The 18385-nt window shown below is 40.4% G+C and overlaps 1 protein-coding gene across 1 annotated transcript in view; it reads left to right on the forward strand.

The window, feature by feature from the left end:
• NAA25 (N-alpha-acetyltransferase 25, NatB auxiliary subunit) overlaps positions 1-7400 on the forward strand; it is a 34821-nt gene extending 27421 nt beyond the window's left edge. Inside the window, exons 19-24 of the mRNA XM_063454225.1 lie at positions 67-190; positions 1170-1235; positions 1339-1436; positions 1783-1890; positions 2347-2493; positions 6091-7400. Coding sequence (XP_063310295.1) covers positions 67-190; positions 1170-1235; positions 1339-1436; positions 1783-1890; positions 2347-2493; positions 6091-6213 — 666 coding nt within the window. The 3' untranslated portion in view covers positions 6214-7400. The remainder of the gene's footprint in view (positions 1-66; positions 191-1169; positions 1236-1338; positions 1437-1782; positions 1891-2346; positions 2494-6090) is intronic.
• The last annotated feature ends 10985 nt before the right edge of the window (positions 7401-18385 follow it).

Consider the following 18385-nt stretch of genomic DNA (forward strand, 5'->3'; position numbering starts at 1 on the left):
ATTGTATAGGAATATGTTGACACAATATAAAAATATTTAACTGTTTACATATATGTACTTCTACAGTATCCTTTCATTGGTCCTCCGCCATCTCGCCTTAGTGGTTTCCTGAACAGCGGCAGCTGCTTATGTCAAATGGATATTTTACAGCTAGTTAATGATATTTATGAACTGGACACAAATGGCATAGGTAAGTAGAACCATGCATCGGCTTAATATGCCATGCCATTTGGATTGGCATTAGTCTATTTTTAGGTTACCATTGACTAATTATTAAACAGCTTCTCATAATTAAATATTTGTTTGATCTAATGTGTCCCTTAAAACCACAATGCTTAGTGAGATTTGCAAGCATGACTCGTTGCTGCACATTCTTTTGTGTGATTGCATTTAGAGAGATATTAAAGGGACACTAGTCACCAAAACAACTTTAACTTATAAAAAAGCAGTTTTGGTGTATAGATCATGATCCTGCAGTCTCACTGCTGAATTATCTGCCATTTAGGAGTTAAATCCCTGTGTTTATACAGCCAAAGTAATATGCACAGCCTTCCTAAAAATGTCCAGTAAAAAGAGATATGTTTACACTTTCTTTATTGCACAGTTTGTTTTATTTAGAATTTATCTCCTGCTCTGTTAAGTCTTCTACACCCTGCATGAGCCTCCTGTGTGTGATTTAAAGTCGATTTACAGAGCAGGAAATACATTTCTAAAGTAAGTTAACATCTAATTGAAAATGAAACTCATCCACCCCCTCCCTTTTCCATGTCAGAGCAGGTGTGGCTTGGCTGCATAAACAAAGTGATTTAACTACTAAATGACAGAGAAGTAATCAGTGAGACTGCATTTTCTATACACCAAAACTGCTTCATTAAGCTGTTTTTATGCCTTTAGTGTCCCTTTAAATTGCGTACGTCTTTCCAAGATCACACAATTAAAAATGTTATACTTTTTTCTGGAGCTGGAGTAGATGAATACTGCTATTCGGTGAGCCACTTTGGTTGATTCGAAATGACTTTAAGGCTAAAATGACACGGCAAGTTTAAAATAGACAAATGCTTGTTGAGAGCAATGCAACTCCATTCCTTTGGTATACTTATCCTGACAGTCCAACTCCTAAACATTTACTTACATATATATATATATATATTTTTTTTTTTTTCATTTAGATGACACATCTGCGCTCCAAGAGAAAATTGGTATAAAATTAAAATCTTGTCAAGAGCACTTAAAAGGTAAAATGCCAATATTTTGATTGCCTGTCTAATTTTTACTTGGCTTGTTGAGATTCATGTTTTTGCGGTCATTCCTCCCCCCCCCACCCCCCTCTCTTCCCAGATCTTGTGAACCAGTGTAAAGGGTTGCTGATCGATATCCAAGGAGGGTGTTGTAAAACCTTTCCAGATAGTGTAGAAAACCTGGTCTTCTTTGTTGAGGTCAGTTCCTGCCTATGTTCTCGTAGCCAATGAAAATAATTCCTGAATTGACCGAGCATTTCAGTTTTAAAACCAATTTGTTAAAATAAATTTACATTATTTTTATTTTTTTAACTGAATATTTTTTGGTTTTCTTCCTCTCCCCCTCTTATGCATGTACATGCTGAATGGGTTTGTTCTGAGAGCACTTTTTATTCCATTGCTAGACATACATTATGGTACTGTACCCCTCACATAAAAAGTAGAGAAATTATCTGGAACATATTACTTGGACAGTTGAGTTTCAAGTATAGCTTAATGATCTACACTAAAAAACAAAACATTTTTTTATTTTCAATGCTTTCAGACAATCTCTATTTATCAGTGGGTGTCCAGCTATTTTGCAAGTGTTCTGCGACCGCTAAAGTCTAATCTGCAAAAAAAGAAAAAGAAGAAAAAAGAAAGTACAGCCACAGTGAGTGATAAACTATTCTATTATTTTTAGTGGAGTCCATAACCCATTCTAAATGGGATAAGAATGAACATCCCATAATTTTGCAGTTGGCATTGTACGTAATAAGTGCCTGTTTTCACTTGTTTCAAGCCGCACTTTTCAACGGTTTCGAACTATAGTATGTCTTGTTCTGCCTTTTACCTTCTAGTTTAAAGTTCATAAAGCTACAGTTTGTTTGGAAAATAAGTTCTTGCTTTGATGGGACCGCCTCTTTCTATATGGAGTGTGTCTCTTGCATCAGTCTACCACTAATTCAAGACAAATATTGGGCTTTGCCCTCCTATAGCTTACGTTTTCTCAGATATACTTTCAATGACTAAAAATTATTTTTATTTTCTTGACTGTTAAACATTCTAATGTAGTCTGTGAGAGGTTTCAATGTTCACATTACCCCCCCCCCCCCCTTTTTTTTTCTAGCCTCCTGTATTCACAAGCTACCAAGAGTACAATACAGGGCTTCGTATGTTGGTATCCAAGATGACAGATCACATTAAGGATATGGAGGTATCGCTAACAGCACTGAAACTTGAAGAGCTGTCTTTGGACAATGTCATTTTTTCAGAGGTGAGTCCACTGCAACAAGGTTTTAGAAATTGATTTAGCAAATATCCAGGAAACACCGAAACAGGCAGTCTTAAATCCCAAATATGGCACGTGTGTTTTTTTTTTTTTTTTTCCTCACCACCTTTATATTTTACTTTCAAATTGATATTTGTATTTTTTTTTTTTTTTTTTTTTGTGCAGGTAGGTACATTTCATTGTCAAACGCCACAACAGCGTACATATAGATTGATCTAGGCTTGGCATTGGCAAGTGTACAAATCCCCCCAAGAGGGGGGATTTGGGTCGCCAGGAGAGCTGCTGCTGTTTGCGGTCCCCATGGCGGGAGATCGGCCGCCTCTCCCAGCCTCTAGGCCGCTTTCCATGTTAGGCCTCATTTGTGGAGTATTTTCTCCAGATTTGCACCAGGCGTGTGTCCACGGGTCTCCACTCTGTTCAGCTGTGTTACCGAGCTGCTTTAGTCGAGTTTGTGGCAAATATTTGCCAATATAATGCTGCTTTTTTGCCAGAGCTCTCTGCATGCACGTCTGGTTAGCTCTACCGTCAGGCCCCGCCCCCTTCAAATAGATTTTTAATCTACTTGACTTTGTTTTGTGTCAGGTTTTTTTTAAATTAATTTTATCTGCAGTTTTGATATGAGTGCCCGAGATATTATGGTCATGTATGTAAAAATCAAGACTTTAGTAGCTGATGGAACACATAGGTTGCACTAACGGTGATGGTCACTAGGTGGAGGGAACTGTCTTTCATTGAGAGACTAGGACTATATAGAGACTATAGGAAATGGCTGTTAAGCTTGGAGTCACTATGCAGATTTACCGGTCTGCAAGTTATGCTTGACAACACTTGCTTGCATACACATATATACCTATTCTTAAACTTTAAAATGTGTGCCATACCTCATCTAACTATCTCAAGTAGGATAGAAAAAAAAACAACAAAAAAAAAACATACTGGAGGGGGCTTTTCTGACAAGCTGTAGGAAAGCATTTTTATCTACACAGAAAAATATTCGAATTAGGAGCACACCCAGAACACATTTTGGAGGTGACCACAGTAAAGCTTAAATTGAGAAGTCACTTAAAGCAGTTTAAACTGTGTAAGTATTGCACGCTCGCATGTAGTGTAGGACCCACAGATTTTGGGTATTGTGACGTAATGGTGGGCTTAACACAATATGGCCGTATGGTGGAACTGAATTCCCATATTTATTTGCTAAGATTGGTGATTGTAAGTAGCCTTGTTAAATGTAAAACAGTATTGTTTGTGTGTGCGCTGTACCTTTTAACTGCATTTTGTATATGTTTTGGTATTTGCGACAGGAAATGAATGTTCTGGATATATTTTATATATATATATATTTTGTGGTTTTGCGTGCCTCATCTCAGGTCCCTATTTAGCCTTGTACTGCAGAGACCCTCAGATGGAATTTTTTCCCCAAGTAAGTGGGTTAATCTCATAAGAGCAGACATTAGGCTGTGAGAGTAGGACCTGCCAAAGATGGGGTACATTGATGTTGTGGCAGGCTTATGCAATGTATGATCATATAATGTAACTAAATCCCCATTATTTTTTGCCTAAATTAGCGGTTTTTAGAGAAAACTTAAAAAAAAAAAAAAAAAAAACTAATAAACTGTCAACATTGAAGTTGCTGTTTAGTAGATAGGAGAGTGCGCTGGATCTTGTGTATTGTTTATTATAATGAGATCTCCTTCTACCACCCCCATCGGGGTACCAATAAATATATATAAAAAATGGAGAGAGAAAGTTCTAATGGTGAAGTATGTTCAGTACTGTATAGCAAATACAAAAATATATAAAGAACAAACTCTCAGAGACAAGTATAGGACTGGCTCAAATCATGACCACTTTGTTGTATTAAGGTGACACTCTCCCTCCTCTTCTATCTTTCCTCGTATGCTCAAAGGAAAACACACAGAAATTGCTTCTAGTGTAGTAAGCCAGATATTATGCATGGGTGAATAAACCAAATAGTAATTTGCTCACCTTTTCCAGAGCCAATATAAATAACCCGGGTAGAAAAATTTTTTTGCCCACTAAAGGGAGGTAAACCTTCTTGTTGGAGGTAGATGGAGTCTGCAGCCAATGGGGACTTTAAAAATCCAGTGGATACATTTATTAAAACTTAAAAATACACAAATATACAAAACAATAAAGTGTCCTCTTATAGGACTTGCTTGCTTTGAGACGCGTTTTGCCCTTTCCACAGGCATTCTCAATCGAAGTTGTCAAATTTCCTCCTTTTAAATTCATGTCCCGCTTCATAATTCGTCAAAAAACAGTCAATAGTGGCTAAAAAAATATAGCGGAAAATAGAAAATACATACAGATAAAGAACTGGATCCTCTGCTTAATATAGCAGTAGAGTAACTTGGCATATATTTAATATTGTATATGTATATGTATAAGTATAAACAATGTAAAATATATATATATTTTACATTGTTTATACTTATACATTTACAATATTAAATATATTCCAAGTTACTCTACTGCTATATTAAGCCGAGGATCCAGTTCTATATATTTTCTATTTTCCGCTATATTTTTAGCCACTATTGACTGGTTTTTTGACGAATTATGAAGCGGGACATTCGCAGTTCTCCATCTTATCAAACTAAATATACATACGGTAAGTCCCAGAAGATCAAAGAATATCGATTCAATTCTATTAGAAGTCATTTCTAGAATAATCAAATTAAAATCGTACAAGTGATATAACTCGAAATCACTATTTAATCCATCAGGTAGAAGGGAATTTAGGTTGAATATCCACCTCGTTTCTGACTTGCCCATTGCAGTAATAAGGTCCTCTCCCCTCCAGTTAGTTTCAATTTTCTGAATGCCCAAGAATTGGCGTTGACTTGGGTCTCTATTATACTTTAGCTTAAAATGATGGGAAAGGCTATGTTTATCAAATCCAATTTTGATGTTACAAAAGTGTTCTTGGATCCTCACGTGTAGTGCCCTTGTGGTTCTAGCCACATGTAATTACATAAATAACTTTTTGTGTAACATGTAATGAGTTGTTTTATGGGAAAAATCTCTTTTCCATTTTGTGTGTGTATTCTTTAATGTAATGGAGTTATTGTCTGTCACCTATCATAAAATACATAATAGGAATTGATGGTTATTGGCTTAGCATGCTTTGTCTTCCACTACGTTCCAGGCACCATAATCTCTACAAGCTATTGGTGTTGATGCTGCCTCCAGCATCAATTTAATTGCAGACTTAACTACAATGTTGAGTTCTGCTCACATGTAGGTGGTGTTGCAAGAGTATCACTATACCAAAATATATTGGGGGAAAAGGCACACTTTACGAATGAGTAGACTTGGATGTAAAGGTGACCATATCCTGTCTGAACCTGCAAGACTTGCTAATTCACAAAAAAACACAAGAACACGGAAGGACAGTTTTTGGTTTTTGCTATATTATGGATTATGTATATAATGCATTATGAAAAATGGGAATCTACTTCATATGAAAATTAAAGTTCTAAATTTTAGTTTTGTGAATTTTTTTTTATTTAATTTTTTCCCTCCCTCTTTATTAAATCCCCTGTGCTTCTATTTCAGAAAGAAAAAACGTTTACAAAGTTGGTAATGGATAAAGTTCAAAGTGGCTACTTGCATTCATTACAAGACATTGGGGAGCTGTTGAAAAAAAGACTAGAAACAATGAAGAAACTCAAAATCTAGAATGTGAACGTGGGAAGAACCTTTTGCCTATTATGAGAAGATCTTGGCAACTATCTTATTCTTTAATCCAGAACTTCCTGAGAAAATGCATGAAGGACTTAAATCATTCTCTTGGGGGTTATTTTATTTTCTTCTTCCCCCTAGTTGTTTAAATATACAGGTGATTTAAATTATTGTACATAAACTAGAATCAGAACCCACCACCTGGACTTCACCACTTTTTATACATTCAGACACCTGCAGCAAACGCAAATCTATTTCATGCCTCTTGCTCAACCATGGAAGCTCTGTAGATGTAGCCGTAGAAATCTGCTTGAGTCTTGGAGTCTATCAATTTGATCCACCTCCTTTTCCCCAAAAAGGAAACTTAACAATACATGTATTTATAAATCAATTTTTTTTTTTCTTCTTTTTTTTTTTTTTTCTTGGGGTCCCTCTTATTTTTGGATTGAATTTTAACTTTTTTGAAATGTGACTGTTTCCAGACCTGATAATGAAATTGGACTTTAGGTTGTAAGTCCTCTTGGACTTAAATGATTTAAATGTGTGAAGTTATACCAGCTGGAGTTTAAGCCCATCATAGACCACAGATTTATGTATTTCAGCAATCCCAAGGAAATTGGTATTTAATATCAAGTCACCAGGAAAAAAATGGATGCTATAACTTGTATTGAAATGCAGAATAGATAGGATGTTATGCATAAGCCTGAAGCCACTTTGTCACACCATGTCACTGTTCTTGAAATTCTATAATTATCCGGTGCTTTACCCAATAACCTTGTTCCTGTGCTGCTGTTTCTAGGAATCCTACTGTATTAATATAAATTAGGCTGGCAAATCTGCTTCCACGTGGTGGTGGCATGCTAAAATTATTATTTTTTTTAATACTTATTTATGCAAGTCTACCACCGTTAAAGCTCTGGAATTTATAGACCTCTCTGAAACCAGTTGAACCTATGTGTAAATGAATGCAAAACTTCAGCCCTACATGTGGTTTAAATTACCAGCAGACACATTTTTAGTCCGGATGCCGGTGTTTCAGAATCCTAATCTTTCACTTTGACTTCAGAAGTTCCATGTGAAGATTCTGATAAAAGAGCATTCGTATCCTGCGTAAACATTTTTGTTAGTAATGCTAGGTTGTTGACAAAGGTATTTTTAAAATAAAATTCTGTGTAATAAACTTACTTTTGGCTTTAAATTATTATTTTTTTTTATATCCATATATCCATTTTGTGCCTTAACGATTACTAAGTTGTCAATGAGTACAGGGTAAATTAATTTGGCGTTTGTCAAGTCAGTATTCATATTTAAAGCTATGATTTTTAGAATTGAATTCCTGTCTTTTTTCTTTTGAGAGCACAAATATGCTGCATGTTGGTGATACCATGAACATTTTTACTATTCTATTTTCCCTTAGTTTAATTATATGCTTTTATACACACCACTTACAGTATTTAAATTTTAAATCTTTTTTTTTTTTTTTTATCATGCATGAAAAATACAAAAAAACAAGCAATGCCACAACAGCGATCGCCAGTGTATTGGTCACCATTTAGAGACATTTGTCTCTCATAATATAACACTGTACCTTTTTATATCTCAAAGTAGATTTATCAAGAGTGGAACCAACATATCAGCTAAGAGATAAGACAGGCGGGTTATTAATTTAGCATAAACAAGCTGACAGTATTGAGGTATTGTGGGGCCGCATGCTTATCTGAAACTTGTCTTGTCTGTGCGCTGCATAAAAGAACAAGGCTTAACAATTTGCTGAAACTGCTCAAATTCTAAAATAAAACTGAACATATACACTATCTCACAAAACTGAGTACACCCCTCACATTTTTGTAAATATTTTATCTTTTCATTTGACATGTAACAACAATGTAAAGTAGTAAGTGTACAGCCTGTATAACAGTGTAAATCTGCTGTCCCCTCAAAATAACTCAGCACACAGCCATTAATGTCTAAACCATTAGCAACAAAATAGAGTACACCCCTTAGTGGAAATGTCAAAATTGGGCGCAAAGTGTCAATATTTTTTGTGGCCACCATTATTTTCCAGCAATGCCTTAACCATCATGGGCATGGAGTTCACCAGAGCTTCACAGGTTGCCACTGAAGTGATATTCCACTCCTCCATGATGACATCACAGAGCTGGTGGGTGTTAGAGACCTTGTGTTCCCCCACCTTCTGTTTGAGGATGCTAAATAGGGTTTAGGCCTGGAGACATGCTTGGCCAGTCCATCACCTTTACCTTTAGCTTCTTTAGCAAGGCAGTGGTCATCTTGGTGTGTTTTGGGGTTATGTTGGAATACTTCCCTGTGGCCCAGTCTCTGAAGGGAGGGGGATCATGCTCTGCTTCAGAATGTCACAATACATGTTGGCATTCATGGTTCCCTCAATGAATTGTAGCTCCCCAGTGCCGGCAGCACTCATGCATGCCCAGACCATGACACTCCCACCACCATGCTTAACTGTAGGCAAGACACGCTTGTCTTTGTACTCCTCACCTGGTTGCCGCCACACACACTCTTGACACCATCTGAACCAAATAAGTTTATCTTGGTCTCATCGGACCACAGGATATGGTTCCAGTAATCCATGTCCTTAATCTGCTTGTCTTCAAACTGTTTGCAGGCTTTCTTGTGCATCATCTTTAGAAGAGGCTTCCTTCTGGGTCGACAGCCATGCAGACTAATTTGATGCCGTGTGTGGCGTATGGTCTGAGTACTGTAAGGCTGATCCCTCCCCCACCACCCTTAAACCTCTGCAGCAATGCTGGCAGCACTCATAGGTCTATTTCCCAAAGACAACCTCTGGATATGGCTCTGAGCACATGCACTCAACCTCTTCGGTCGACCATGGCGAGGACTGTTCTGAGTGAAACCTGTCCTGTAAAACGGCTGTATGGTCTTGCCCATCATGCCGCGGCTCAGTTTTAGGGTCTTTGCAATCTTCTTATAGCCTAGGCCAGCGTTTCCCAATTGGTGTTGGAACACTAATTGGGGTTCCGCCGAAAAATTTGAATAAAAAATGGCTGCGGGGGAAATAGTGTTCTGGTGCAAAGAAGACTGTCTTCTGTAAAAAGGCTATGTTTACATTGCTCCCTAGAGGAGCTTCCCATTACCATTCTACAATCTTTGCAGGACCAACATTTGCCATTAAGACCTATATTGGTATAATGCATCTCTGTGAGGGGATTACGCAATGTACACACTGCACAATTCTCAATGCGGTAACAAACAAAAAAAAACTACATTGTTCATTAAAGACTTTAAGAAATCATTGGAACTGGTTAAAATTTCTGTTCATGAGTCTACTATAATGGGAAAAAAATGAACAATTATGTTGTCTATGGCAGGACACCACAAAGAAAATGGACACTTTATTTAAAAAAACAAACACAAATTTGCTGCATCCCTCATGTTTGTCAAAGAGCACCTTGACACTCCATAATGCTATTGGAAAATGTTTTGTGATCTGATGATACTAAAATTGAGTTATTTGGGAGAAATATGCAGCACTATATATGGTGTTAAAAAGGCACTGCATACCAACAGGAAAACATCTTCCCAAAGGTTAAATATGGTGGAAGGAGCATCATGATTCGTTGCTGCTTCAGGGCTTGGATTATTTGTACTCATTGAGGGAAATGTGAATATTTATTTATATATATATATATTTGTGTTCGGGCATTCTCATATGATATGGAATACGCTGGTGAAGAGAAGTAAAAAGGAAATAGTCGGTTGAGGTGTGCCGAAACCGATGTATGCTGTAGGCCGGTAAATAAAGTGGGCTTACATAGAGGAAAATATATAACTAATGGGAGTGGAGGGTGGGGCTGTTCGTCTAGACCAACGAAGGTACCGTATATACTCAAGTATAAGTCGACCCGAATATAAGTCGAGACCCTTAATTTTACCCCAAAAAACTGGGAAAACTTATTGACTCGAGTATAAGACTAGGGTGGGAAATGCAGCAGCTACTGGTAAATTTCTAAATAAAATTAGATCCCCAAAAAATTATATTAGTTGAATATTTATTTACAGTGTGTATATAATGCAGTGTGTGTGTATGTGATGCAGAGCCTTGGTGGTGGTGGGGGGGGGGGGGGGTGGTATTTTTATTATTTTTTTATATTATTATTATTATTGTTTTAATATTTTTTTGTTTTATATTATTTTAATATTTTTTTATATTATAATTATTATTATTTTAATATTTTATTTTTTTATATTATTTACATTTTTATTTATATTTATTTTCGTCCCACCTCCCTGCTTGTTAGCTGGCCAGGGAGGGGGGCTCTCATTCCCTGTTGGTCCAGTGGATGGGCTGTTTAGGAGGGGGCTGGCAGAGAGCTGTTGCTTACCTTTCCTGCAGCTCCTGTCAGCTCCCTTCTCTCTCCTCCGGTCCGTGCAGCTACCTCTGCAAGTCTCGTGGTGTGGGAGCTCTGACCCCGCGACTCTCGCGAGATTTGCAGAGGGAGCTGCACGGACCGGAGGAGAGAGAAGGGAGCTGACAGGAGTTGCAGGAAAGGTAAGTAACAGCTCTCTGCCAGCCCCCAACAGGACCGCCGGGCTTGTAATGAGCCCGGCGGTCCTGGTCTGTATTATGGCAATGTAAGTTGCCATAATACAGACACTCACTCGAGTATAAGACGAGTGGGGGTTTTTCAACACAAAAAATGTGCTGAAAAACTCGTCTTGTACTCGAGTATATACGGTAAGTAAGGGAAGGGGGGGAGTCCCTTAAGTAGGTCTATAGCCCTTCCCACAACTTCAGGCCATGCCTTCCAATTTGTGTTCGGGGCATTCTCATATGATATGGAATACGCTGGTGAAGAGAAGTAAAAAGGAAATAGTCGGTTGAGGTGTGCCGAAACCGATGTATGCTGTAGGCTGGTAAAGTGGGCAAAAAGAGATAAATCAAAGCAAAACATTTATTCAGAAACATAGTACATTATTACATATTAAGTAGACATCTTAAGGAAAGCCCTTCTAATCTCTTGGACTGGGCGTAGGATGTAAGTGGCGTAAGCCGAGGACTTCCAGCGACCCAGTGTCTTAATCACATATACTGGGATGTCTTGGCTAGAAGCCGTGGAGGCGGCTCCGATTCTGAAGGAGTGCCCTGAGTAATTGCTAGGATTTAGACCAAGTCTGCTCTAGACACGCGCGCGATAATTGGGTTGCTGTGTGCCAGCTGACACTCAGTAGAAGTTGGGTGATACAGCAGGACAATGATCATAAACAAGTAAAGAAATCCCCTACGTAATGACTTAAAACTAAAAAAATAAATCCACTATTTGGAATGGCCCACACATCAACCCCACATGGATACTGTGAAATAACCTTGAGAGCTGTTCACACCAGACATCCCTAGAATATGGCTGAGCTAAAGCAGTTCTGTAAGGAAGATTGGTCCAAATGCCTCCTGAACCTTGTGAAGGTCTAATCCGCAGCTACCAGAAATGCTTGGTTGAGGTTAGTACTGCCAAAGGAGTATCAACCGGCTATTACCTCCAAATGTTCACAACATTTTTCCACAGCACTGTGAATGTTTAGTGGGATATGCTCAATAAAGACATGAATATTGTCTGAGTTTCATTACCTTAATCAGCGTTTCCCAATTGGTGTTCCGCCGAAAAATTTGAAAACAAATGGCCGCGGGTGGCGAGGGAGCAGTGAGCTCTGATCTCCCTGCTCAGCTCCCTCGCGCGCCCATCAGTGATGCCGGAGCCGGAACATGACGTCACTCTGGCTCCGGCATCACTAGGAGGCGCGCAAGGGAGCAGAGCAGAGAGATCAGAGCTCCCTCACCGCGCGCCTCCACCACTCACCTGTCTGTCCCTCGCTGCCCGCCAAGCTGCAGCCATCCCCACTGGACCACAGGGACCTAATGCCAGCAGCTCCACTGGATCCCAGGGACTCCAAGCCAGCACTCCTAAAGGTAGGGGGGATGGGTGGAGTAAAATGTAAAATAAAAAAATAAAAAATTGTATGTGTGTCTGTTAGGGAGTTTGTATGTGTTTGTCAGTGAGAGTGAATGTGTTTGGCAGTGAGAATGTATCTGTTCTTGTCAATGAGAGTGTATATGTGTTTGTATGTGTGTCTGTAAAAGAGTGTGTATTTGTCAGTGAGAGTGTATGTGTGCATGTCAAATAGTGTGTATGTCTGTCATAGTGTGTGTGCGTCAGTGTGTGTATCTGTGTCAAGGTTTGTGTATGTGTCACTGTGTGCATCAGTGTGTTTGTATGTGCCTGTGTGTGTGTATCTGAGTGTATCAGTGTGTATCTGTGGGTGCAAGTGTGTGCATGTCACTGTGTGTATCTGAGTGTGTATATTTGTGTGCTAGTGTGTGTGTGTGTGTATATCTGTGTGTCAGATACATATACACACTGACACAGAGATACACACACTGGCGCATACAAACACAGATTATACACACCTTGACACACGCCGGCACATGCAAACACAGATACATACATACGCAGATACACACAGTGTGTTAAGGTGTGTGTATCTGTGTGCCACTATCTGCCAGTGTGTGCATCTGTGTGTCAGATTCATACACACTGGCACATACAAACACAGATACACACACCTTGATACAGACACACACACCTTGACACACAGATAGATACATATATACATACATACACACACACACAGATACACACTGTGTGTCAAGGTGTGTGTATATCTGTGTGCCACTATCTGCCAGTGTGTGTATCTGTGTGTCAGATTCATACACACTGGCACATACAAACACAGATACACACACCTTGATACAGACACACACACCTTGACACACAGATAGATACATATATACATACATACATACACACACACACAGATACACACTGTGTGTCAAGGTGTGTGTATCTGTGTCAGTGTGTGTATCTGTGTGCCACTATCTGCCAGTGTGTGTATCTGTGTGTCAGATTCATACACACTGGCACATACAAACACAAATACACACACTGTGTGTGTATCTGTGTGTCAGATATACAACTGGCACATACAAGCACAGATATACACACCTTGACACACACATGGGTTCCACGATGTTGATACACTATGTCAAAGGGTTCCACGGGAAAATTAACACACAGATACACACACCTTGACACACAGATAGATACACACGCTCACTGTGTGTCAAGGTGTGTGTATCTGTCAGTGTGTGTATCTGTGTGCCACTATCTGCCAGTGTGTGTATCTGTGTGTCAGATTCATACACACTGGCACATACAAACACAAATACACACACCTTGACACACAGATACACACCTTGACACACAGATAGATACATACATACACACACACACAGATACACACTGTGTGTAGAGGTGTGTATCTGTCAGTGTGTGTATCTGTGTGCCACTATCTGCCAGTGTGTGTATCTGTATGTCAGATTCATACACACTGGCACATACAAACACACACACACACTGTGTGTGTATCTGTGTGTCAGATATACAACTGGCACATACAAGCACAGATATACACACCTTGACACACACATGGGTTCCACGATGTTGATACACTATGTCAAAGGGTTCCACGGGAAAATTCATTGGGAAACCCTGCCTTAAATACATTGTGTTTGTCTATACGTGTGACTCTCATGAAATCACATGTCATGTCATGTTTAGGTCCTGGACAAAAAAGTTCACACTTGTCGTCCTGGCTTATTGGCCCATTCTAAGGGAACACTCTTTGGACCACAACTACTACAGCATGTCATTTAAAAAATAAATTTAAAAAAATCTAACAGTTTATCACTGACACGTGTGAAGGATTGCACAAAACTGATATACTGAAGTGAAATTAATACTTACCACGGGAAGGTGCCATCGAACTCTTGGTATCATAATTACTTCAGCAGGCTGTGGACTACATTTCCCATAATGCTCTTACAGCCATAATGCTGGCAGAGTATCAAAGAAGATGTAGTGGCCAGAAGGTTGCCTACCCCTGCTGTAGTAGCTGTTGTGCTCAGTGAGGACCATCAATTAAAGAACGCAATCATTGGCCCCGAATTTTTATATTTGTTGTTTTCAAAATATAAAAAATCAATTGTGTATAAAATAAATCAATATATCAAAATATTAAACTATTTTTCACAATTATAAATCATTTTTAATGTTAATCTAAAAATATAAAGTCCATTACAAGGGTTTCCCAAAAGGTAATTGGAAAAGTAAGGCAAAAAGTACAACTTTAGACAAATTCCCCAGTTCAGTAATAAGTTACATCATTTTGCAATTTGATTTTCAGTTTACAAAACTTTAGTGAATAAAAGCTTAGTGGACCGATGTTTTAGTTCTCTTACACAAGGAATACATCATAGATAATCATGTTTAAGCTCTGCTTCAAAGGCCGATAACTGCATTAAAGTTAAGTCCTGCAGGGTTAGTATCAATATTTGCAATGACCAGAGACACTGCTGCCCTATTTATTTGTATCGCAGTTACGGGCACAATAAAGCAAGCAGGAGGTGCTCCATTTTGGCGCTATGAAACATGTTAATCCATGTTTACACAAGCACTTCCTATCAATTTAGTTCTCATGCTTGACTGTGTTTAGATGAAACTTGTATTTAATTGAATTAATGTTTCTGTTTTCAATCATACGATTTGAAGAGAAAAAAAGAGATTGTGTTTGAAGTGTTTAATCCTTCACCTTTGTTCTTTATTTCAACGGATTTCATGCTGATTAAGGATCTAAAAACTGGGCTTTACTAATAGAAAGGATTTCAGGAGTTTTTTTTTTTTTTTTTTTTGAAGGGCTCCAAGGAGAGGTGAATTAGCTTCAGGCCATTAAAGGGAATCTATAGTGTTAGGAATACAAAGTTGTATTCCTAACACCATAGTGTCCTCTGGTCCTCCTCGATTCCCTCCTCCTGAACATAAAGGGTTTATCACTTACCCGATTCCAGCCGACACTGGCATTTGGTAAATGACTCTCCTATGGAGATTTCACTGATCCTCAAGAAGAGCGTGAGGACATCCAGCGTCATTTCAGGGATCTAAAGATAAAGGAAGAGTAGTGCTTAATATGGTTAGAATAGAGGAAATTAAGGGAGAAGGGGGGAACAATGGTAAACATTGATGAAAGGTGGGAAGAAACAAACAATTCTCTAAAAAGTGCTGAACTGCACTCGAGCCGTAAGTTGGAAGAATTAACAGACAAGGCATTAGAGGTGTGGGCAGAGAGACACACAATTGAAACCAGGTGTAGAAGAAGGTAAAATACCAGATAATGAAGAGTGAAGCCACAACACTGAGGTTTGAAGGTTATCAGAAAGTAGGGACAGAGATGGAGCAGAAAGACAGCAAAGCCTGGTGCAACCATTCAGTGCCGTTGGGTAACATGTAAATGAGTAGAGGAAATGTAATGGATCACCTGGCACCCCGACTGGGTACCTCCGTTGAAGGATGCTCCTAGCGCTTCCTGAGGTCTCTAAGCACCCCAGCCGACACCATAACCACCGTAGACTCCTTCAGAGAGCACGACGGGAACAAGCTCTTAGGAGTGATTATAGCAAGGGAATATGCAGAGCATAGCAATACCCTGTAGCAGATTCCCCCAATAAGAGACAGGACTCCAAATTGAGGGTGAAGTAGAACTGAAGCTTTTAATAAAACCCTCTGCTTTTATGCCCATTTTACAAACATAGTACCGCCCACAGGGTTTTGAAGAACAAACCAATCAATATATTACAACACAGCTAAACATTCCCATTCATACCAGCAGAAATCCTCCCCTTTGCCTGTGATACAATTACGGAACACAATGGGCTAACGTAATTATCACAGGCAGGAAAATACATAGTCTTACACAATATTCATAACTGTAAAAGTATACACATTCACATAAATTACTTACATTTTCAGAATCAGCATACTCCAAATACAAATACAAACATACTCAAAAATCAGACAATTCCTTCCATTGGTTTAAAAGTTAGGTCGAAGTCCTTTGTGACCACTGAAGCATGGCTTTCCAGCCAAAACCAGTTCCACAGAGTCCTCTATCCTGGACATAATTGGCTTAACTGGGTGTGTTAAGCCAACTATCTCCAGGTACAGAAAATGTCTCTATTCACAACAACAGCAAAAATACACAAAAATACATAATTCCTATCATACTGAACAGAACCCCCACATTCAACCTATCCCTAGGTGGCTTGGATCTGAACGCTCAATATATCCAAACAGCGCTCAGATCCCACAAACACAGTCAAATCACCATGGGGTTTAAGTCTAACATGGGCTGATGAGAGGGTCCATAGTCATGAGGCAGGAGGCTGGCAATCAGTCTTCTCCATAACCTAGTGGCGAGGTTAGTTTCGCCACATCTCTCCCCTTGCCCACCAAGACTAACAAGGTACCTGACCTCCTGTCGGTCACTGCCTTGGTTAGTCAAGCAGCCCACCCACAACAAATAATCAGTAGAGTAGCCCACCCACAATACTTGGTTACTGCACCTGGGGAACCTGGTAGCCTGTCCCGTGAGGTCACTAGAGCTGATTTGGGTGCTGGTACTCCCGACCAGTGGGTTGCTTTGTCAGCAGAGACCAGCGGTACTCTGCCCTGGTGCCAGGGCTGCAGCTGGAGTAGCCTGGTTGGGGCTTGGCTGGGGATCTGGACAGGCCATCCAGCATCCCTGTGGGTCAGGTACAGAGACCACGGTCCCATCTGTACCATCCGGGAGCTCAGTATCTCCCCTTGGTGGGATAAACTGCCGCTGGGGAGGGAAGACGAGGCTCTCCTCTCCCAGTAGAACACACTGCCGCTGGGGAGCAGGACCGACTGTCCCTACTCCCTGTAGTTTGGGCACAGAGACCACGGTACCATCTGCGCCGGTGGGGAGCTTAGTGTCTCCCCTTGGTGGGCTAAGCTGGGGAGGGTGGGGTGGGGAGGGTGGACGCTGCTCTCCTCTCCCTGTAACACACTTGACTGCTGGGGAGGGAGACCGACTGTCTCCCCTCCCAAAGATACACAATGCCGCTGGGGAGGAAGGACGACACTTTCGGCTCCCTGGAACTCACACTGCCGTTGGGGAGGAAGGACGACACCTTCGGCTCACTGGAGCTCACACTGCCTCTGGGGAGGAAGGACGACACATTCGGCTCCCTGGAGCTCACACTGCCGCTGGGGAGGATGGACGACACATTCGGCTCCCTGGAGCTCACAGTGCCGCTGGGGAGGAAGGACGACACCTTCGGCTCCCTGGAACTCACACTGCCGCTGGGAATGAAGGACGACACCGTCAGCTCCCTGGGATTCACACTGTCACTGGAGATCTGGGCCGACTGCCCAGCATCCCTGTAGAGCCGGTAGAGAGACTTCGGTCCAATCTCCACCTACCACCTGTGGGACTTCCCAGGACCAGTCTATGAGGTCCCCTACTTCTGCAGCTGGTAGGGAAGCAGGGGGTACCTCAGCCAGATCTTCCCAGCTGTAGGGTGGCAGGTCTGGGGATGTCATCCAGCTCTCCTGTTCTGTGCCACTCTCTGCTGACTGAGCTGACTGGGTGTGGTACGCCAACTATCTCCAGGTACAGAAAATGTCTCTATTCACAACAACAGCAAAAATACACAAAATACATAATTCCTATCATACTGAACAGAACCCATACATTCAACCTATCCCCCATATCCCCTATATCCAAACAGCGCTCAGATCCCACAAACACAGTCAAATCTCCATGGGGTTTAAGTCTAGCATGGGCTAATGGGAGGGTCCATAGTCATGAGGCAGGAGGCTGGCAATCAGGCTTCTCCATAACCCAGTGGCAAGGTTAGTTTCGCCACAGGAAATATATGGGATAACATTGAAGGATATTAGTGGGAGGAGGGAGAGGGTAAAGAAGAAGGAAAAAGGACATGGAGAGAGATAAAAACAGCGGGATGGGATATATCAGAAAGAAGACTGTGGACAATGTCTGGAGCAAAGTAAGGAACAGAAATTGGTGTAGAAAGGCGGCCATTGAGGGATATAAAGTGAAAATATATTACAAGACATATAAGAAAAAAAAGCAAATAGACCTTTTAAAGTAAAGAACAAAGACTGGTAGAGAGGGATGAGATATGTATAAAGGATTACTAATAAACCAGAGCGGTCTTGTGCAGACCTCTGTGGGTTGAAAT

The sequence above is a fragment of the Pelobates fuscus genome, chromosome 5 (genome assembly GCF_036172605.1).
Source record: "Pelobates fuscus isolate aPelFus1 chromosome 5, aPelFus1.pri, whole genome shotgun sequence".
Lineage (NCBI taxonomy): Eukaryota > Metazoa > Chordata > Amphibia > Anura > Pelobatidae > Pelobates > Pelobates fuscus.